Raw genomic sequence first — 24011 nt, 5'->3', positions numbered from 1 at the left:
AAACTCTCATGAGCACAGCACCCCTAGTGACCAAGTAGCAGGTAGCAGCCAATAATTTGCAGCTATGATGGCCATGTTTCAAAACTTGAGAGCCAAGCTGAAATGGGGGAATTAAGGCTGGCCAGGCTAAGCAGGACAAAATGGGAGCAGAAATGTCAGGTAAAATTGAGGACAGGCTGGACAACATGGAGGACAGGCTGGGGGTCGATATCAAGGTGGGCCAGGCTAGAATGGAGGATGACCAAGAGAGTTTGGCAATGTCTTTGGTGGAGGTGCGGGACACAGAGCGGGAAATGGCAGCCAATCAGGCCAGGCCAATAGAGGGGATTAGGGCCAAGACAAGAGCTGCAGGGAAGTAACAAAAGAGGGGACAATTTGGAATGGAGGAGGCACGGATAGATTATAAGTAGAACAGAGAAACACACCCATTCACATTTACCTGCTGTATTGAAGCGATGCACTCCTTTATTAACTCATGCCCCAAAAACCATTGATTCACACTCCACAAGTGCTGAACCAACGAGCGCCAGTGTTGACTCAATGAGTGGCAAGGCCGACTCAATGATCCTGAGGGCCAACTCGATCCCTGAGGAGGCCGGCCCAAGAACATTTTCGTTTTTGTCAAGTTACCTCTCACTCTCAAAACCTAACAGGGTAGTAGGGCCTGGCGCCTGGGTGCTAATTGCACATACAGGCCCTACGTTTGGCCACTGGACCGCACGTGTGCACAAATTGTGGGTGGACAAGCAAAACATACGGTTACAGTTGTTAGTCCGGCCCAGGTGCCTGGTCCGAATCCTGACAAACTACTCTCAAAGTGGTCACACAATGATAGGGTGGAAATCTTTTCAGGATTGGCTGTAGAGCCAATTGTCAAGTCCCTCAATTGTCAAGAGTTGCCCCCCCCACCCTCCCAGTACAATAGGAAGTGTAGGAAATTTTCAAACTTGGTCATTCTCAGCCCAAAGTGTACATTTAATGTGGCAGAATCCCTCTCTCTTTCCCATAGCAGTCTCCTCCAATGTTGCTTTTCAGAGCGTTCCACTCTCTACCACGAGTGAGTTTCTCAAGGTTGCACGCATACAACCAGAAGTCCATACCTTGGTACAACCAGAAGTCCATACCTTGGTACAACCAGAAGTCCATACCTTGGTACAACCAGAAGTCCATACCTTGGTACAACCAGAAGTCCATACCTTGGTACAACCAGAAGTCCATACCTTGGTACAACCAGAAATCCATACCTTGGTACTCTCCATAGTATAATGCTTTCTGTTCACCTCAGTCCCTCATCCCCTTTTTCTCTCAAGTGTGGAATTACTTCCTTTAGCATACCCACAAGCTCTTCCACCCAGTTCTTCAAGATGACAGTCCATCACCACTTCATGTTGTCTCCCATAAATCTTTTGCACTTTCTGTCCACTCACATCCACTCATGTTGATGCACATATGTGCTCGCCTGACTTTCCATCACTGCTCTGCTGTATATTTGATGACTTTCCACTTTCTCATCCAGGTTTTGACTTTGCCATGGAGGGACACTTTCTGACCGGCATGCCCCTTATGCGAAGACAGGCAATTGTGAATCGATGGTAGGAAAATGTCGAAGTTACATCTGTGGTCAGGTGCTATTGTGTTACATATGCAAAACCTCCTCACGACCCCATTACACCACATCCCTCAAACAGGTTGTCATTTTTTTTCATTTCATTGTCATTTTTATTGTGGCATATAAAAGTTTTGTTAATAGCCAAACCATTCATCCAAAAAAGTACAAAAAACAACAACAAAAACCGCCCTTTTGAATCGTGAGCAAATACTTTTGATGTTAAGTCCAGTGTGAATATAAAAAGAAAAGCAACAACACAGTCAAATAACAGGATATCTAAGCAGTATTGTTTGGGTTATGAAATAAAACATTTTGCATTACTGAATATGAAATGTGCTGCCAGGGAACTGTTGTAATGCACAGTCCCCCAAGCATTGGACATGTGATGGTGCTTGCATGGCACAGGCTACAGGGCATTCTTCAGGAAGAGGGTGTTCAGCTGGCCCTTTTTCAATATTTTGAAGTAACCGTACACCTTATCCGATACTTACAAAATTTATACTAGTAATAAGTGTCCACGAGAGCTTCACAGGGTTTATACCATTTTGGGTATCTGAAATTCCATGACTTCCCATGACTTTTCCATGACCCCACACAGGCGTATTTTACTCACCCCCTACCTCAAAACACATCAGCAAGATTATGCAAATTATCAAGGATTTACAGTCGACCACTATCCTGCTTCAGTTGAAAAACAAATTAGGTAACTGTTAACATGACAGTGCAGTGGGCTGGATACAGAAGGCCTGCAAAGAACAAAGCAGGCAAGATAGAAAAACCTGGCCCTAGATGCGAATCAGCCGTTGAGCTGTCCTGGGCTACATATTTGTGATGTTTACGTAATATGTACGACTTGTACGTGGTGAAGTAACATTTGAAAAATAACATTCTCATTTCACGACTCATTGAAAAATGGGAATGTCCCCGAAATGGAGGGTGCTTAGGCAAAGAGACAGATCGTTTTACTGCAAGAAAAATGGCTGGTGTCGTTCTGTGAGAATCATTGGTTGAGCTGCCCTGAGCTGCAGTTTCGCGATTTGTCAATGGGAAATTGCATTCTGAGTATGGACCAAAAGGCTTATGAACAATTATCGGGAACGTACACATTTGTTTTATTCTGAAAAAAAATAACATTCGCTCTCAATTTCCAGGATTTTCCATGACCAACAATCAGTGAAAGTGCACGACTTTCCAGGTCTGGAAAAGCATTTTGTTAAATTCCATGACTTTCCAGGATTTCCACGACTGTATGAACCCTGGCTCACTTTTTTTTTCCGTCCTCATTTTTTTCACTGTTATTCGCCTTAAAATTCGTTTTTCCGCAACTGCTTGAGTGATTCAGACAAGACTTTCAACACAGCAGCGCCTACCCATGGAGGTTTTTTAAACAAAGTTACATGATGATTGGATGGAAAATGTGGCCAGCAGTCCAAAAATGCAAATGGCTGCCCAAAATGCCAAAAAATGGCTGCCCCAAAAATGCCAAAAAAAAAGCAAAAACGGCCTTAAAACGATCATTCATTCATTCAGTCCAAAACGTCTGTTTTCTTTCGGCATGTGTTGCAGGTAATTTCACATATCAGGAAATTACACCCTCGCCTCCGCTTGGCCTCGGCCGAATACATGCTGCATTGCTGCAGAACCAACCCAGGCTCATTATTACCTCCGCCACCTAAGGTGGATGGAGGTTATGTTTTCACCCCTGTCTGTCTGTTTGTGAACATGATATCTCAAAAGCTTGTGGACGGATTCGGACGATATTTGGCAGAGAGGTTGGGAATGAGACATGGACGAAATGATTCGATTTTAGTGAAGATCCGGATCCGGCTAGTAGAATATTTTAAGTGATTCTTCACAATTGGGAGATAGGGCCAAGAACGATACATAGCAGGACATCTCAAAAAGTTGTGGACATATTTGGGTGAAACTTGGTGGAGAGGTGGTTGTGTGTGTGACAAGGACAAATAGATTCGATTTTGGTGAAGATCTGAATATGGATTCGGATATGAGAATTATTTAAATACAAGTGATTCTTCACCATTGAGAGATCGGGCGAAAAGCGTTATATAACATGATATAAAAAAAAGTTATGGACGAGTTATGACTAAACTTGGTGGATGAGTTGGTTACGTGACAAGAACAAGCCGATTAGCTTTTGGTTCAGGTCCGAATCCAGATCGGCCTATCAGTGGGATACAAAACATAAACTGTTCAGCCTGGCAGAGGTATGCGCTCTACCGAGTGCTGTTCTAGTTTTCTTAGTGTGTCCATTGTATGCGGGGACACAATTGGCCTCTCTCACAAAGTAGTGCAGGAATAAGGCCCTGGAGAGAAGATGGGAATTGAACACCATCATGAAGGTAGTTGTATAAATTGGAGAAAACAGAAACAACAGATTTGAGGTATACAGTAAGCCTGCATTTTAGGAGATTAACCAAGTGGGGTTACTGAAAGAATGTGCATCCTTGAGGAGCTGGGTAGTGTTGGAGGCCTGAGAGTGTAGAGGAAAAAAGACCAGAATGAATGATCGTTTTTAAGGCCATTTTCCCCGCTAGAGCGGGGGTTAGCCTTGCGGGCCCCATGACAATCATGGTTCCCTGTTTGAGGCAATGTTTTTATGGCGTCAAAAAGAAACACGCTATCAATCTGTCTGCAACGTGAGAGCAACAAGCCTTGTGCTTCTCTCTCATCATGGGAGATACCAATAATGTGGAGAACTTTTGATTCCAAAAAATCCAGGAAAGACAGTCATGATGTTGGAGTACTAACCCAAAGTGAGAGCAGTACTCCCCTGAGCTACAGACAAAGGTCTGAGTAGTTCTACTTTTGCAAGCATTCACTTGGAACGACAGGGGATGCCTAGTCTGCAGCTGGCTTTAGTTTGGAAGAAAAGAAGATGCCCAGTCTGCAGCTGGCTTTCGTTTGGAACAACAGAGGAAACCCAGTCGGCAGATTGCTTTAGTTTGGAACAACAGGGGATGGAGCGCAGTCTGCGCAGTCTGTGGCAGTCTGTGGCTTTCTGTGGCTTTCTGTGGCAGTCTGTGGCTTTCAAATGCGCAGTCTGTGGCTTGCTTTATAATGACATGATGATGCACAGATGATGCACAGATGACAGGATGTCTGCGGCTGCCTTTGGAGGCCAGCTTTCAAATATGGTCTGGGAAGGACAAGGAGAGGTCATGGCTGTTGTTTAGGCCTATAAGTATAAAAGTGTGAATCCTCTTTTCAGCGGCAGACTGAGGAAATACATGGATATAAATGTGGAAATAGGACCAGGATTACCTGGGCAGCGAAGTGGTGTCATGATGGAAGCTTGTACGAAGGATGGCCATCGCCGGGTTTACAATGGTGCTAAGCCCACACTCAGAAGGGGCCTATAACGACCAAAATTGGTACGGAAAAAACTTTAAAAGGTGTATATCTATTTTAAGCACCACATAATCATATTGTCGTAGTTTACATTTTAGTTCTGCACTGCAGTCATTTACTGGTGACTTCACTGCATTGTAAACGGTGTACGTTCCATCGCAGTATAAACGCCGCATGTTCCAGTGCACAAGCTGTTTCAGGTGCGCGTGAGACGTAGAGTGGGAGAGGTCATTTAGAAGAGAACTAGAGATAGAAAAAACATTGAAGCGGCGCCCAGAAACACAAGCGTAAAGCAGAATTGGATGAAAATAAAGCGAAACTTCATTGTATAAGCAGTTACTTCAGTACCAGTGCTTCCAACCTTGACTGTTAATGAAGCAACTGTGCCTTTGACTCCTGGTGATAACGGTAATGAGTGTGCCATTGATACTCTGGTGGGTCCAGCCTACACCGATGGCTCTTCTCAAGGTTTTGCAAGGATTCACTTGGAACGACATAGGATACCCAGGCTGCATCTGGCATAACTTTGGAACAAGAGGATGCACAGTTTGGAAGACAGAGGATGCTTGCTCTTCCAGCCAAAGAAGTTGCATAAAGCAACCATGAAATGCTACCCAAAAGCCTTTGCCCTTTAAAACACTACCCGAGTTGCTCTACAGCTGTGAAGACATTCATGAGTAGCACATCCATGAGAATCCAAATGCTACACACCCCTTCAGCCGCTGGGCCGGTTTCATTGCTTATTGGCAAATCATCCGACAGCGCAGACATGCTGTTGCTGATGAAATCCTTTTTGCCGAACACAGAATAAAAAATAAAAAAACCCTTACAGGTAAATAACTATTGCAAGTACCCTAATGGCGGTCACCTCCATCTTCAACTTCAATTGGTGAATACTGTAAATAAAACCTGTTCAGCTGTGTGCTGTGTTAAAGACAATTTATGTGTTTATCTCATGTCTTTTACAATACTTTACCAAATGAGGGCCCAAAAATTTGTTTGGCATCAGGCACACAAAAGGTTAATCCAGCACTGAGGATGGCAGGGGATACTTGTGCTGCAGTGATCAGATGGTAAAAAACAGCACCGGTATCTCAACATTCAGACATAGCACAGATTGTACAGGGTTCAGCATCCGTATGAGGAAGCGCTAATGATGCTTCAAGGTGATGGGGTCTCCAAGATGTGGCAAACACCCAACTCTTGTTGAACACTTGTGGACCAGTGAAAAGACTGCAGCCCCTATTTCAGCTCTTCACGTGAGTGGTGAGGAGACATGGTGTAAGGATGTCACCATCTGTAGACTGGAAAGCATTAGCGAGGCTCATGTGTAGGGATAACAAAGGAAACCCCAATTTGTACCCGAACCTCTCTGCTCTCATGCAGCTCCCAATGCCGTTTCGCTTTCTCGACATGATTCCTTCCTCTGAATGCATTTCAATGACTGATTCTGTGTAACAGCTGCATTTGCTTTTGACAGAGACTGCAACACACCGAACCACAATTTCAACATCTCAAAATTCTCTCCCACACCACATTCAGGTAAACCCAGGAATGTGGTTAACAGGGTAATCAATATTGGATATGAGCGGAATGTGCATATTTGTCCACTTTTCTGTCTATACACTTTGACACACTTGCCTGCATGGTCCCAAAGTAATCATTTGCAAACCAAGTCTTACCACTACATTACGCATTTCTAAATCACTAACTCTATCGAAACAAAGTACGAGAAACTTAATGCTTTAAAACTATAATATATTTTAAACAAACATGACAGCAATAAAGCACAAAACATAATTTAAAAAAAAAAAAGTATTCGAGCCCTGAGTTTATGCTTGTGAATGATTTTTGCCATCTCCTTTTTTCCAGTCCATGAGTCTGTAAAACAAAAAGGGTGGAAAGAGGTCAGTGGGGCACTGTTTCAAGTGAGCTCGTAAGATAGTGCACCAAAAGGTGATACATGTGCGAATAGGTGTTGACAAACTGACACCTGGTATCCAGAAAAGGTACATACATCCGGTACTACGACTACTATTACTACTACTACTACGACTGCCCCACCATATCCCACCTTGTGAGGATCGGTCGGGGAAAGTTTTTTGTCTAAGTCTTCATTAACCAGCTGGCCAGACCGGACGTTCTATTAGGGCTGATTTGGACAGGAATTTTGAATTTAACCAGAGTGCCAATGATACCTCGCATACTCTTTGTGATAGACACCGTGGGATTTTTATCATCCATCAACTAATACTATCAATATGAAACACATAATTCAACATCCATCTGAAGGACGGCACACTTTTGATGTGCAACCTGCCTACGAAACACCAATACGACAGTTTGTAATAGGGTCGTAAATAAATCCTAGACGAGAACACAGAGATAATCACAGTACCCCTTCACAATCCCTGACAAACTCTCAAATAATATTACTATAATCCTTTAAAAAATGTAGTGAGAAGTTAAGTGAGAGTACTTGAACAGCATCCCATAACTGTTGGGTTCAAATCTAGCTGAAGGCAAAAGTATTAAGGATTTGGATGCCAAGCTTCTGGAAAGCAAGCTGGAGACATTTTGATTTAAAAAACAGAAAAATAAATAAGCATCCAGCTGACCTCATGATTGTGTGTGTGTGTGTGTGTGTGTGTGTGTGTGTGTGTGTGTGTGTGTGTGTGTGTGTGTGTGTGTGTGTGTGTGTGTGTGTGTATGAGTACAAAAACCAAATCACAAGCTTCTGGAAACCAAGCTAATATCTGGAGACATTTTGATTTAAAAAAACAGATAAATAAATAAGCATCCAGCTGACCTCATGATTGTGTGTGTGTGTGTGTGTGTGTGTGTGTGTGTGTGTGTGTGTGTGTGTGTGTGTGTGTGTATGTGTGTGTGTGTGTGAGTACAAAAACCAAATCACAAATCACAAGCTTCTGGAAACCAAGCTAATATCTGGAGACATTTTGATTAAAAAAAACAGATAAATAAATAAGCATCCAGCTGACCTCATGATTGTGTGTGTGTGTGTGTGTATGTGTGTGTGTGTGTGTTTGTGTGTGTGTGTGTGTGTGTGTGTGTGTGTGTGTGTGTGTGTGTGTGTGTGTGTGTGTGTGTGTGTGTGTGTGTGTGTGTGTACAAAAAAACAAATCACATCTCTCACCTGTGACTGGAGGGAATAACCAATTATCTGTTTGTCTGTCAATCGTCTACAGGTCACAATTTTAAACCAATCTTCACTAAACTTCACCAAATGGTAGAGTTGGTCATAAGGAAGAAGTCTTTTGTTTTTGGGGTCAAAGGTCATCTTGAGGTCAAATTTCTAAAAGTCATTTTTCATCGATCGACTTGAATGTTGAGAACAGCATTTGACTATTGAATCACTAAATTGGGAAACCAACTATTTTGAGGTCAAAAGATCAAAAACTCAAGGTAAAATTTCGAAAATCGCCAATTTTCATCCGATTAAACTGAAATTTAAAGAGCAATTGTGTAGTACATCACAGAATTGGAAAAACGAACTAATTTTGTTGTCAAAAAAAATCAAAGGTCAACTCAAGGACAAACTTCTAAAATCATCAATTTTCATCTGAAAAATTGTCCATTTTCATTCTATCAACTTGAAATTTAAACAGCAATTGCCTACTGCGTCACTGAATTGAGAAAGCAACTATTTTTGAGGTCAAAAGGTCAACTCAAGGTCAAACTCTTAAAATCATCCATTTTCATTTGAAAAAATCAGCAATTTTCATCTGATTAACCTGTAGATTGAAGAAAATTGCATTGTGTATCGCTGAATTGGGAAAACAACAATTTTTGAATTCAAAAGGTCAAAGGTCAACTCAAGGTCAAACCATTATGATCTAAATTTTCATCTGAAAAATAATCAATTTTAATCCGATTGACCCGAGCTTTGATTAAGATTGTCAATTTGAATCTTAATGAAATGAACAATTTGATGTATCCCTGGCAATTTTTTTAGGCGGAGGGGGAGTGGATTTCGCAAGTATCATGCTCTGCACGACGTCTTTCTTGTTATGTGATTATTTTATATTACTTTCACTGTTAGTTTTACATTTTATCATCAATACCAATACATTTTGTTTAATCTCGATGAAACCTAACTTTTTTCTAGTCCTTGGACTACTTGTTCTGTTTATTTTGGAATTAAAACAAAGTTTGAGTTGACGTGAAACCTTCCTAACCCAACCTTCTTACTTGCAGGTTCTAGTTTCCTCCCCTCCTGTTTCCTATTCGTTCATTCCCTTGCTTATTATATCCAACTGTGTTGCCCCACAGTCAGCTCGTACCATCCATCACCTTGCTCTTCCATGAGCCTCGATCTTGCAAAGAAACATAAAACTCTTTCAATGGCAAATGAGTGGCATGTCTCTTTAAAGGCATCATTTAGTTCCCATCCCAAGTCTCAATTCGTGGCTTACTAGGCCATTTCACAGGGTACTTCAACCAATTACAAAATATGGACCAATTCCAGATTAGGCCAGATCAGTCAAGGCAGGTATTTTACTTTTATTTGAATGTAATCAGTAAGTCAGCTGTGATTTTTGAAAAGTAGTATCAATATTTAAGTCCCCTGGAGTTAGGTTGGCTCCCGAGTGCTTATAATCTGAGAAAAATCAATACTTTAGAATCTACAACTTTAGAATCTACAACTTTAGAATTATCTAAATTATCTTTAGCTATCTAAAACTTTAGAATCTAAATCTACAATGCCCCAGTTAGATAGGAATCTACAACGTCGGTGATGCCAGTTCAGTGTCCTTAGAATGTCAACTACACCATTGATAAATATAATCAAGTGAGGTACTTACGCTTGTTGCAAAAGTTGTTTTTGTTGCTGCTTGTACTGATCAACTGCATGAAGAGGAACTTGTTGCGAAAGCTCAAACTTCTCCTTGATCTGCATGAGGTATTCATAAGCCTCTCGTCCCTTTACCTATAATGTAAAAACAAAAATGGAGGAACAAAAAGCAGGGTGGCAGGAAAGGGAGCATGGCGAGAGACAAAATGCTAAAAACATCTATGAAGATGGTTTAAAAAAGTGCCAAAGGTACAAAATTACAGGGATTCTGTAATGGCTTTTGAGAAGCGGTTGGAATAAAACAAAAACTTACTGCAATTAGGAAAACTTCATCACTGTCACAACACTTCTCAGTCTTAACTTTCTTCCCATTGCTCAGCACGGCTTTGATTTGTCGTTTCAAGTTTGGATCTGTAGGCAGAGGAATGAACATGCCTTATACAACTTTTACTTATGAAAATAATGTTAACCTACTGTATATCAGAACTATGGTTCTGTAAGGAAAGGTTGATGTAAGACACACTTCTGCCAATTGAGCTTATACTGCATCCCTACACCATCACCAGAGAACAGCAATTACATCACATGACATAAGACAAGTACAGCTGTTGACAGGTGAAGGGAAGAGTTTGTAATGTACAAACAAGTCCCATCCTCGACCTGTTCATGCTAATCACCAAAATATTTGAAAAAAAAAAATACAGAATACTGCTACCAGATTTCTAATCCGAAAGACTAGGACAACTCTTCAGGAGTCGTTATTCATCAAGTCCCAGAACTCACTCGGCCTGTGGATCTTTTCTCCCATATTTGGGGTCTTCATTTGCTCCCGTGTTTCTTCCTGATCCAGCTGCTCTTCCGAAGATGATGCGATGGCCAGTCTTTCCCGGGACAATCGATAGAATTGCTTTTCATCAGTCTGCCGGTCACGTCCCGGACAGGCACAGACACGCACCTCGAATGACCGCCGTCCCAAAACTTGTCCACTGTAAGAAAGAGTGGGGGCAATGTAAATGTGCTTTCATGGCCACGTCCAAAATGCAAGGACATGATGTACACACAAGCCATGGTTCTTTGCACCTTTAATCCTTTAAAATACTTCGGACAGTTAAACGATGGTGACAAACGATGATATTGTCAATAAATGGTGATGGCGGGTTAATGGGGAAAATCCCAACATCATTTGGACTTAAAAATGAAAGTATGCTCATGTAACAAAGTTTCGGCTACATATCAGATGCAATCAAAATTCAAGGGAAGTGGTTAAGACATACGTCTGCGTTTCCAGAGTAATAATGGTGGTAATGGGACGTCTGTTCATGCCGCCCACACAGCTGCTGTTACACATAAAGTTGTAATGAACCTTCGTGAAGTCTGTTCCAACCTGGAAGCAGAAAGGAGTAAACAGGACACAGGCTCGCTCTACTGGAAAAGGTCGCTTTCCTTGCCAGCAGCATAAATACCCTTGATAAATTATTCAAAGGACAGGGAACTCTGCCATTTACGATTTGGTTTACATATGTACTTAATAATCTGTATATGTAAACTTTTGTTTTTGTTTGTTTTTTCATGCACCCAACAATGTGGCTGGCACCCAACCGCCTTTATCAAGTAGGACCTCTAGGATGACTTCTAACCACCTTACACCAAGTAGGACTTCCAGGATGACACCCAACCATCTTACACCAGGTCGGACCTCTTGAGATGACACCCAACCACCCTACACCAAGTAAGACCTCTAGGGTGACACCCAACCATCTTATACCAGGTCGGAACTCTTGAGTTGACACCCAACCACCTTACACCAAGTAAGACCTCTAGGGTGACACCCAGCCACCTTACACCAAGTAGGACTTCTAGGATGACACCCAACCACCTTACACCAAATAAGACCTCTAGGGTGACACCCAGCCACCTTACACCAAGTAGAACTTCGAGGATGTCACCCAACCATCTGACACCAAGTAGGACCTCTAGGATGACACCCAACAACCTTACCCCAAGTAGGACCTCTAGGATGACACCCAACCACCTTATACCAAGTAGGATGTATAGGACTTTGAAAATTGCTCAATATCTTTAATATGTATGCACATTGTTCTACACAAATATATTTTGATAACCATTTTGTAAAAGAAGCCTAAAAGGAAACATTGCTGGAAGCATCAGCATTATGCCTACCTGTGGATTGGCATATGGGATAATGACACTCTGCCGATTTGTTTGTGCGTCCTCCATGTACAAAGCATTTGGACTTCCCTCAACCCTTATCAGATGGCTACACGGAGCCCGTTGATCTATGAACAGAACAAGGCGAAAGTTAAGAAACATAACACCAGGGTTGGGATTTTTGTTATAAAGAAAAATAACAATATATCTTTATTTCTCCCATCTTTCCCCTCCTCCCTCTCTTCCCCAATGAGAAGATAAATAATATTGATGACCTCAACAGAACCCAGATAACTCCTAATATTGCCTCTCGTACAGTACATCTGTACCAGTGCTTTCGCTGAGCTGGTGTGTGGGACAACGTCGCACCACCTCCAGGACGTGCTCAGCCTTGCGGTATATCGGCATAGTACGCAGGAAGGCACCGGGTGGTGGAGCGCCGCTAACGCACAGCTGCACGGGACACGTCTTGCCCAGCTGACAGTACAGTTTGCATAGGTCTGACGAATACTGTAAATGTGGTGAGAAATGAACACCATGGTGTCAGGAATTTTTTTTGAATTGTGATATTGATACTTATGAATTTTCCACCTCCTCCTTATACAATCTCCTCTTGTTAAATACCTATATGGAGAATGTAAACATAGCCTAAAAATCCATTCACTCACTCATTTATCCATACAAATATCAATATTGTGTAATATTCTGAATATAGTTTATTTTCATTCATCCATTCATTTATTCATTCAGCATAGTACGCACGAAGGTACAACCCTGATGTTGGCTTAGCGGTTAGGGTGCCGGCTTGGGATCCCAGGATCCTGGGTTCGAATCCCGGTCGATCGCTAAAATTACCGCCAGGGGGGTTGACTCAGCCTGTCATCCTTCCGAGGTCGGCAAATTGAGTACCAGCTTGCTGGGATGAATGATCCCGGTGTGTACCCCGGTTTAGAATAGGTACACCGTATCCCTGTGCATCGTAAGAGCGTGACCAAGGGTTGGCGTCAGGAAGGGCATCCGGCCATAAAAACATTGCCTCAAACAGGGAACCATGATTGTCATGGGGCCCGCAAGGCTAACCCCCGCTCCAGCGGGGAAAATGGCCTTAAAACGATCATTCATTCATATTCATTCATTTATTCATTCATGTATTCTCTATATAGATTATAGAGTGTCAATTCTGTCAAAGCAGTTTTTTATGACAATGTTTACAATCCTGGACGCATCTCCACTCTGATGCTGGATACTCGACTGAGGGTGACAGGAATTTTGAATTTAGCCTGGGTTTCGGCGATAGCTCGCCTTCTCTTTACGAAGAACACTGCAGGATCTTTAGCATCAACCAATAAATGATGGTAGCTAGGACACCCAGCCTAACGTCAATTTGAGGGACGGAACACGCATTGATGCCTCGCTCTGAGTGTGAAACATCAAGGTGACAGTTTATAGCTGTGTCAGGATGTAGGTTACAAATCAAAATCTGTTATACACAATTAAATAAAAAGGCAGCCAATTTTAAAAACAAACTGAAAATAAATGAAAAATAAGCTCAGTTCATATTTATAGTGTAAAGGCATCACTCGGCCGTAATTGGTGGAACTGTGCCTTTGACCATACAGATCTTATTTACAACATCGACAACTGAGCTTTGCTTTTCACCCCTTCACGCAACAATGGGATACATGCAGTACGTAAATTAGACACCCCTCCTCAAAGGCAGATACATTTTTCAATCTGTCCCACAGACAAAAGCAAACATTACTCATAATAAAGAATAACAATTAATTATTTTTTAAATCACCTAATTCAGCAATAGATGTAGGGTGACCCAAAAAATGGAACCCACCTTTTGTCTAATATCTTCCATCTTACTAATTACGTCTTGCTTTTCCAGGTGCTTGAAGGAAAGTGAACCACAAGACAGACTATAAAAGTTGGTGACGATTCTTCCCTTTTTAAAGATGCCAAGGACAATTGGGCAAAATACTTATTCTGCGGAGAATTTTCTTAAAACGGAATTCAAAGGAAGACTCAAAACGAGTTTAAACGTGAGTTTGGAACTTACACTGTGCCTGCAAGTCACGGGTATTTGTCTGGGCCAAAAAGTTCAGAGAAAAAGGCACTGTCGCAAATCTTAACAGTAGAAGTGTTGGAGGACCAACACACTCGGGACGTCCTCAATATGTAAGGTCTCCTGAGAACATCGGAGATCGGAGATCTCGCGAGATCTTGGAGACGGTGGCAGGGGTTTTCGACGGTCCACACGGTCTCCACGTTTTTCAAAGTTAAGTCTGTTCACAATTGTATTTTGTCGAAACTGTATTTATCGTTCGGTGTGTGAACTTATAGTGTCCCCCTTGGAAGTTTCTCGGTGTTTATCTTTCATATATTAATCGTTTGTTTGCCGCGTCACGAGCAAGGCCTTGCAGCCGAAGGCTTCCCCCGTCGAAGGTTGTTCCTTCCTTCGCTGTTTTGCTAGCTTTTTTGATTTCCCCTTCTCCACCAAGCTTCACCAAACATCTACTATTTGTCTAACGTTGTAACCCCCACACCCCCCCCCCCAAAACAAACAAAAAAACAAACAAAAAAAAAACTTTTATTTCCCTTTCTCCTCGTGTGCTTTTGCCTCTGCCCACGTGCGCTGTCTCGCCCCGCCCCCATTTTCCCCTTGCCTTCCACCTTTTGCCCTGTTCAAGTGACTCGTGGTCGTCGCTCTAGGCTTCCTCTCTCCATTGGTATTTTTGTCAATATAAGATTGTTCTTCACAGTTCTGTTTAAATATGTTTCAACTATCCCCTTCAGTGTTTTATTCAGTGGTTTATTACAACACGCTGTTTTTCTTCTTATTTAAAAGGCTCCTTTCAATTTCCTCTTCAACTCATTCCATTTCAAAAAAATATTCAATCTCTTTTGATTCCAAATCACTCCATGCTCTAAATTCTCATTCATTCCATCCCTCCTCCATCGTTCTTAAACGAATCGCTAACTTGAAAATCACAACAAACCCAATTTGTTATATATGTTCATCTTTCATTAATCATCCACTTTCTAAACTCCCCCCTTGCCCCTCCCCTTCAAATCTCCCCCCCAACCATCCATCCCAAATTCTCCCTCCTCCCACCTCCTTCTCAAAGCTGCCTCCTCCCCACTTCGTCTCCCTCCTATGTCATACCTCCACCTCCCCCAACCTTCGACTTTCCTCTGCCCCCCCTCAAACAAACTCTCACTGTGCCTCATTCCATCACCATCAAACCTTTCACCCTCCTCATCCTTCCCTTTCTTGTAACTCTTCTGTAATCTCTGACACACTATCAACTGCTCTTCCTACATCCCCCCCTCACCCTTCAGCTGACCCTACCCCTCCCCTCCCCTGTCCTGCACCCGATGCTCCCCCTCTCTCCTCACTAATGGTATGGACCTCAAACATCCGGGGCCTTCGCTCAAACCTGATTGATCTCTCCATTCAGGTTGCTTCTGAAAATCCAGACTTGATCTGCTTAACAGAAACTTTCCTCCTTCAAGATGTCTCTGATTCCTTAATATCTCTTCCTGGTTACTCCCTCCTCCGGTACGATAGACCTGAGCCTCGTCCTGGTGGTGGGGTGGCTATCTTTATCAAAAACTCTCTTCCTCACTCTCCCTGCACTGCCCTCTCTCCACCCCACCCACAGGAGTACCTCTGGCTACGGCTTCCTCTCCGCTCCCACCTTTTGTTCATATGTGTTCTGTACCGTCCTCCAAACAGTGATGACTCCATTTACATTTCTCTGTCGGACAAAATGGACCAACTTCTATCAACTCATCCAAACTCTCTCTTCCTCATATGTGGCGACTTCAACTGTCATCATGCCACCTGGTTGGGTGTGGGTTCCTCTCTCACCAGTCATGGCACCTCAGCAAAGGACTTCTGTGACTCACTGGGATTGACACAATCTGTCAATTTCCCGACCCGGATCTCAGTCAATGGAGTATCTTCTCTTCTGGACTTGGTTATGACTAACTTCCCTGCAAATGTCTGCTGCTCTTCTTCTGCTCCAATCGGTTCTTCTGATCATGTGCTTGTTAAAGTGGACATCTCTCTGGCCATTCTCAGAGAGCCTCCTCAGCGTCGACGAGTCTGGCATCTCACTCAGGCCGACTGGCACGGTCTGCAAGCAGCCATCAATCAACTGGACTGGTCTCCCATCTCTAATGCTTCTGACATCAATTCTTCCTGGGAATTCTTCCAAAGCAAACTGCTTTCTCTCATGCACAGATATGTCCCATCTCGTCTTCAGTTGTCTTACCCTTCCTCCCGTCCAAGGTACACTGAATCTTGTGGTGAGGCAGTTGCCCTGAAACAACTTGCCTTTGCATCTTGGAAGGCAAATCCAACTGAAGGCAATCTCAGTTCCTTCCACCAAGCTCGAAACAAGTGTGTTTCTACCCTCAGGAGTGCCAGGAAGTACTATCTCTCCACACTCAAGATTGAACTCTCAAACCTGTCTCCTTCCTCCAAATCCTGGTGGTGTCTGGTCAAATCCGTTTCTGGTGTTTGTTCCCCCTCCATCCCCTCCCTTACCTCAAATGGCTACACAGTTGACACCGCACGTGACAAAGCCGAATGCCTCAACTCTGTGTTTGCCTCAAAATCTTGTGTCCCAAACCCATCTCTCTCTGTTCCCACCTTTCCCAGTCGAACCCAACTGCTCCTGGACTCTGTATCCTTCTCTCCTGACAAGGTGGAGAAGTTTTTATCAAACCTCGACGCTGACTCTGCAACTGGACCAGATGGCATCAGCCCTCGGGTCCTAAAATCCTGCTCTGCCGCTCTATCTCACCCTCTCTCTGTTCTTTTCACCCTCTCTTTTGCTCAAGGTCATCTGCCAGCATCTTGGAAATCAGCAAACATTACCGCTTTACACAAAAAAGGTGCAAAAACAGATCCTTGCAACTACAGACCAATCAGCCTGCTCCCAATTATCAGCAAAGTCATGGAATCCATCATTGCTTCAGATATCAAATCCTTCCTCTTCTCCAATGGCTTGATCTCTGATCATCAATTTGGATTCAGACCAGGTCATTCTACTCTGGACATGTTGCTTCTGCTGTCTCAACAATGGATGGAGGTCCTCAATGCCAAACAGGAAATCAGAGCTGTCTCACTTGACATATCACGTGCCTTCGATACGGTCTGGCACCCAGCTCTGCTCACCAAACTCACCTCCTATGGTATTCAGGGAAATCTCCACTCATGGCTTGCGGATTTCCTCTCTGGTCGTAGGCAACGTGTGGCCCTGAATGGATTTCTCTCATCTTCCCTTCCTGTTCTGGCTGGAGTTCCCCAAGGTAGTGTTCTGGGCCCTGTGCTATTTCTGGTCTTCATCAATGATCTCTCCGACTCTCTGGAAAATCCTCTCTATCTCTTTGCTGATGACTCCACTATCTGCCGCTCCATTCCTCATCCCTCAGATCGGCAGTCTGCAGCGTCCTCACTCTCTGCAGACCTGGACAAAATCACAGACTGGTCAAACAAGTGGAACATGTCTTTCAATCCTGACAAATCTCACACTCTTACAATGTCTCTCCGAAAGGACCGACTGGACAACCCTCCCATCTACTTTCTCAACAATCCTCTCCAAGAAGTTCTGTCGCTCAAGCTTTTGGGTCTCACTATCTGCCATGATCTTTCTTGGGAAAACCACATTTCCAAGCTGGCCTCCAAAGCCAGTCGCCGACTGGGCATCCTCCGTCGTGCGAAGTCCTTCCTTGGCACACCTGAGCTCCTCACCACATACAAGGCTTTCATCCGCAGCTCAATGGAATACTGTTCCCCCCTCTGGGCTGGTGCTCCTGCCTCACACCTTGCTCGGCTTCACGCTGTTGAGGCCAAAGCTTTCAGAATCATTGGAATCTCCTGCGATGTAGTCAACTCCGAGGGCCTTTCACTCACTCACCGCAGGCAGGTTGGTGGTCTTTCTGTCTTCTACCGACTCCTCTCCGGCCTTGCTCCCCCAGCTCTCTCTGTGCTCTGTCCCCCCAATATTCCTTCAGGTCGCACAAGATCTGCCTGCAACCCTCTTATGGTTAAACTGCCAAAGTCTAGGCTCTCTGCTCACCTTCACTCTTTCATTCCCCTTTTCTCCCGCCTCTGGAACAAACTCCCCCACTCCCTTCAATCCCACTCCTCCCTCCAGGTCTTTAAAACAGCTGTTCACCACCATCTCTTATCTTCCCCCATCGAAAACCTTGATCTTTTCTACCCCCGGTTATTCACCCCAGAGTCCTTGCAGTGTTCATATGTTTTATTCCTCTCCCACCTCCCCCCAAGTCCTCCCGATGTCCCTGCTCTCAAATGTTGTGTTTGTGTCCTTCCCCCTCCCTCCCCATCTTGTCTGCCGCTCCCCTTGTTTTTTGTGTTTTGTGTGTCGGTTTGTCTTTTTGTGTGATTAATGTTAGCTCTTTCACGAGACTCGATCTTGTATACAAAAAAAAAAAAAAAAAAAAAAAAAACATTGACCTTGTTCGTGACTCAGTGGGCAGAATCCCTAAGAAATCTCTCAGGTGTCGGAGTCAAGATCAGCTTGGAATTTCACATGATTCAGTCAGAATAATTCTCATCCACGATGTGAAACTGTATCCGTACAGAATTCAGATTAAACACAAAACGGACTAGCTCATATACAGAAAACCCCACCCCCATCTAGTGCTCGAGTGACCTCTCGACTCAGAAAAATGCACTGCCTGAGTTACAATCTGTAAACATGGAATCTTCAGCCCTTTCTGGTTTGAGGACGACATAAGCAAGGCATTGACCATCAATACAAAGCGTTACATCCAAGTTCTTGGGAAGTGTTGAAGGGCCCTCGGCAGTCATCGAGGTGTTACGAGAGAGGAACAATGATTTCTACAGGATGGAGACGCTCCCCACACCTTAAATGATTCACTGAACTGGCTCAACACTCACTTTGTTAACAGAGTTATCAGTCAAAGATTTGCTGTTGAATGGGCCGCACGATCACCAGATCTGTCATCGCCAGATTCTTATCTTTTTGGGCAATCTGATGGACAAGGTCTACAGGGGAAGGCCACAATCCATTGAAGAATTTAGAGCAACAATTATTATCGATACAATTCACTCAATTCCTTCAGCAGAATGAGTCAGAATGATGAACCATTTTGCCTGTTGAATGCAAGTAGGTTTGCAGCACTGCGGCAAACATCTAGAGCACGTCATTTAAGTACAGTCGCTCCTGGCCTATTCAAGGTCATCTCTGTCAAAATGTGCCATTTGAGTGATAAATGAGGATTTTCTGTTAAATAGTACAGGTTCTGCTTTTTTGAGTCACCCTGTACATTCAAGGTGAATTGAAAGTTCACTTTGTTTCCTCTAATAGAGTAGGACTGTTACCATGACAACTTACACACTACCAAGATATTAAGTTACTGGATGTGAAAATAGCTTAACGGTTAGCCTGGTGTTGGCTTAGCGGTTAGGGTGCCGGCTTGGGATCCTAGGATCCTGGGTTCGAATCCCGGTCGATCGCTAAATTAACACCAGGGGGGTTGACTCAGCCTGTACATCCTTCCGAGGTCGGCAAATTGAGTACCAGCTTGCTGGGATGAATGATCACGGTGTGTATCCCGATTTAGAATAGGTACACCGTATCCCTGCGCATCGGAAGAGGCGACTAAGGGTTGGCGTCAGGAAGGGCATCCGGCCATAAAAACATTGCTTCAAACAGGGAACCATGATTGTCATTGGGCCCGCAAGGCTAACCCCCGCTCTAGCGGGGAAAATGGCCTTAAAACGATCATTCATTCATTCATTCATTCATTCATGTGAAAAGTAAATAAGATGTGGTTATTAAACATGCAGAACAAATGATGGGCCAAATGGCCAACTGGTACATGTACTTAAATTTCCTCGTGGTTTGTGACTCAAGGTTATTTGGAGTTCTTTTCTTACCGTCCATGTAGCCGATTTGGCCGTGCTGCATTTTTGGAAGGAGATAGTAAAGTTATGGGGACCAGGGTATTCTTCCTCTGAAGGTACAAGAGGCTGTTGCGTCACCCATGAGTCTTCTGAAGGCACCATTGGTTCGTAGTTGGGAAGTGGCGAAAAGCATTGCACGGGCTACAAGAAGAAAAAGGTGGACAAAGAGACATCTCCAAAATCCATCACCAGGGACCACCACACAAAAGAGATGTGATGAGCACTGAGCAGTTGCAAAAGTTTAAATGAACATTAGACTAGGCCGTCGTTTTAAACTTGTGCGTTTAGACTTTAACTTGAAGTTTATAGTTAAAACATACACTCCTCTGCAATATAAAGTGCTTTAGTGCAATGCAAACCAACAACTTGCTTTAAGGATGGAATGCAATCCATTTTCTAGCAGGTATAGAAAGGAATATCAAATGTTAGTAGCCATCTATTTATTATGTACGCAAAAACGGTGAAATGTTTGAATCACTTCCATACGCAATGACAAAGACCGATACCCTCGCCGCACCCCCAACTCCCCCTCTATTTGCCTGACACATGCACACACCACGGCCTCCCCACAACTTAATACCACACTGGCGGAGCATCCTCTGTAATTATTATATATTAAAACACACAGTCCCCACACTTGTAGTCAAGCAGAGCCTTGTCCACCCCTGCCCTGATCCCTTGCCCATTCATCACTGTCCTGTGCAAATTGCATTTGATTACATGGATCACATGTCGGGATTAACGCTTCTCTTAAGGTGAATTTAGCTTGAAGCACTCTCCCAGAGTTTGAGTTCAGTCAACTCTTCTGTAAAGATTCAACAGCAAAGTGGAAATTATTGAATGCGATGATGCGGCAAAGAAATAAGAAACTTCATGCACATTTAAGGAAAGAATCGCAATCTTTAAACAGTCTGCAAGTACAGCACGGTGGTAGATATATTCCTAGTTAAATCATGACGATCAACACACAGAACAGTGCATAAGAAAGAAGAAGATGTCAAAATGAAGAAGATAAATAAATAAATAAATCGGAATCCGTACATGTGCACATTGGAATCCCTCCCCTCCCCCACCCCACAATTCCTCCATCCAGCTCCCCCAGTCACACCACTCGTGCAGGATTATTCAACAGATTAAACACTACACTCCCTTCCCCCTTCATCAGCATGCAATTGGTCATTATACAGGCCCCTCCATGCTCGAACAATATCACAATGTGAAAAAACTTCATTCCTTTGTCAATAAGCAACTTGTACCTTCACCATAGATACATTAGCAGCTCAACAGATCTACCTTATCAAATTTTTAGGTGTGTCAATAGACACATAATCCAACATTTATCCAATCTTCAAAACACAGCAATATCCAATTAGCAAGAAAAATTATTTCCTCACCATATATATATATATACGTATACTGTACTTATTCATTCAATATATAAAAGGGCATTTATTTCACTGCTGTGAGAATCTCGTTCCGATAACTTTTTGAACGGCCATGTTAATCAACACAAAGCAACGTTTGTCTACATCAGTTTCATCACGAAAAGTTTAGAGTTAGAAAGCAAAATGTACCTAAGCGCACTTAAGCAGGGACAAAACACATCTTGGATCATGACTCACCAGCAAAAGCAAGTTTGTCGGGGAAGAAACGGTGTCTAAGTAAACCATGCCGACAAATGTACACGAGGCTGTTAAACTTTCCTTGGGAGAATGTTTCCTTTGCCCTTTCCCCCCCCAAAGTGTCTGCACAGCCTGCGATAATTCATGATAACAAAACACGAATACTCAAAGGAAAAACGTTTGGAGGCAAAAAACAAAAACTTTTCAAACTCCAAAAAGGCATGGATGGAATATAAAAAACATCACCCGACTCAGCAACACGTCAACAAAGGTTCCATTTTGAATGCATTTTAAAAAAAAAAGCGAGCGACGAACTCGACTGTTCAACAAAGGTGCTCACCAAGCGCAAGCGAGGACAGCGCAGATGTCAGAGAAATATCAACAGGAAACAGCTGCCAGGAAAGGAAGGCAACCGGGGGTGGTTCACCACCACGGTGTCGGTGTTCGATCGACGAGGCCGCTCAAAGAAACGTTCGCCAGCTCAAAAGGACGTCCTCACACGGCTGGATTTGCAAATTTATGGACCAGGACAAGCCCAGGCACGCCCAACTGGGCAAGGCACGGTTACGTAAAGCCCTCTTCGTCACGTACCAGGCTGTGCCAATATTTACGGGGAACGAAATACAAGAATCCTGTTGGCAGCACTCAGGCCAACGAAGACGAAGAGCGAATTGTTTGCAACAGAAGATGGATAAAAGATTTGTCTTCCTTGCTTTTGGTGTCAGTTCTCAACGCGTTAGAGCTTCAGCGAGCAAAAGGGATGGACGATTCTAAACGTGCATGGACACAACCATTACAAGCCCAGGACTAGTCACAACTTGCCAGGCAAGTTGCCAAATTGGGCAATGAGGAGCTGGAGCCCCAAATTTCACAGACTTAAAGTCGTGAATTGGACTTAAAAGGTTCTTACGATTCACCTGCGTTTCGTGCGTTGTCCAGACTTTTATTAATCAATCAATCAATCAATAATGGTTTATTATCAAATCAATTCATCGCAGCCAAAAGCTGAATTGGGAATGATTTACAATATAGAATTAAAATCAAGATTTAAAAGCAATGAGCGTAATAACATCTACAAGTAAGTGAAATGAATTAAAAGGTACTGCTTATTTAACAAAAAAAAACAAAAAAAAAACGAAGTTGCTCACAAAGCATAATCTCCATGAAAGGAGCAACAAAGAAAATTTACATCACAAAGGAAAATGAAATATTCCTCTCGGCTACAATGCCCAACAATGAAGAACACATTAAAAGGTCAAAATGATACAAGGTCAGGACAACCTGTAAGGATTTAGGAAGACGTTATTATAAGGAAAAAATCTCAACAACAACATCTGCAACTGACTTTCCATTAAGTATACTAGCAGAGTACCCACCATATGGGCGATCCCCGCCATACGGGCGATCCTATGGGCATTCTTGTACGAAGCATACAACACATTTTCTGCTATCTCTTATTGGAGGCTTTTTTCTGCTGATACAACTGATTTGACTTAGATTTCTTGATTATTTCCTTTGGTAATATTGCTGGATCTCTGTTCAACTTAGGTGGCTTTGGTTTTTAAGGCATCTCAATTTTCCAGAAAAAACAAACATCAACCGTCACCCTAGCTAGCAATACCCACAACAACCCCACACCTCCCCTCCACCATCTCCTCAAAATCCCCCTTCAACCGTCACCCTAGCTAACATTACCCACGACAACCCCACACCTCCCCTCCACCATCTCCTCAAAATCCTCCTTCAACCGTCACCCTAGCTAACATTACCCACGACAACCCCACACCTCCCCTCCAACATCTCCTCAAAATCCTCCTTCAACCATCACCCTAGCTAACATTACCCACGACAACCCCACACCTCCCCTCCACCATCTCCTCAAAATCCTCCTTCAACCATCACCCTCGCTAACATTACCCACGACAACCCCACACCTCCCCTCCACCATCTCCTCAAAATCCTCCTTCAACCGTCACCCTAGCTAACAATACCCACGACAACCCCACACCTCACCCCACCACCCTCCCCTCCATCATCTCCTAAAAATCCCCCTTCACCGTCACCCGAGCTAGCAATACCCATGCCAACCCCACACCTCACCCCCACCCTCCCCTCCACCATCTCCTCAAAATCCCCCTTAAACCGTCACCCTAGCTAACAATACCCACGACAACCCCACACCACTCTTTCCTCCCCTCCACTATCTCTGCACAAACTCACCAAACGTCGCCCTAGCTAACAATACCCATGACAACCCCACACCTCCCCCCTTTCCTCCCCTCCACCATCTCCTAAAAATCCCCCTTCAACCATCATCCGAGCTAACAATACCAACGACAACCCCACACCTCCCCCACCCCCACCATCTCCTCAAAATCCCCCTTAAACCGTCACCCTAGTTAACATTACCCACGACAACGCCACACCTCCCCCCACCACCCTCCCCTCCACCAT

At 43.6% G+C, this 24011-nt stretch overlaps 1 protein-coding gene across 3 annotated transcripts in view; it reads right to left on the bottom strand.

Moving 5' to 3' along the window:
* Nucleotides 1-1695: 1695 nt before the first annotated feature.
* LOC137425053 (cellular tumor antigen p53) overlaps nt 1696-24011 on the bottom strand; it is an 88134-nt gene continuing 65818 nt past the window's right edge. For 2 of the 3 annotated variants that reach the window (XM_078776235.1, XM_078776236.1), the window contains exons 4-12: nt 19909-20076; nt 12290-12470; nt 11973-12088; nt 11066-11175; nt 10575-10777; nt 10105-10202; nt 9802-9926; nt 4668-6859; nt 1696-4599 (exon numbers count right to left, since the gene is read on the bottom strand). In XM_078776235.1, coding sequence (XP_078632361.1) covers nt 6811-6859; nt 9802-9926; nt 10105-10202; nt 10575-10777; nt 11066-11175; nt 11973-12088; nt 12290-12470; nt 19909-20076 — 1050 coding nt within the window. In that variant the 3' untranslated portion in view covers nt 1696-4599; nt 4668-6810. Of the gene's footprint in view, nt 4600-4667; nt 6860-9801; nt 9927-10104; nt 10203-10574; nt 10778-11065; nt 11176-11972; nt 12089-12289; nt 12471-19908; nt 20077-21557; nt 21690-21897; nt 22099-24011 lie in introns of those variants that run through there. The other variant, XM_078776237.1, reaches the window with a different exon arrangement.

Source organism: Myxine glutinosa, chromosome 4, assembly GCF_964187855.1.
Source record: "Myxine glutinosa chromosome 4, kmMyxGlut1.1, whole genome shotgun sequence".
Classification (NCBI taxonomy): domain Eukaryota; kingdom Metazoa; phylum Chordata; class Myxini; order Myxiniformes; family Myxinidae; genus Myxine; species Myxine glutinosa.
Note: the sequence above shows the minus strand (reverse complement) of the source record. Positions and strands in the feature narration are given on the sequence as shown.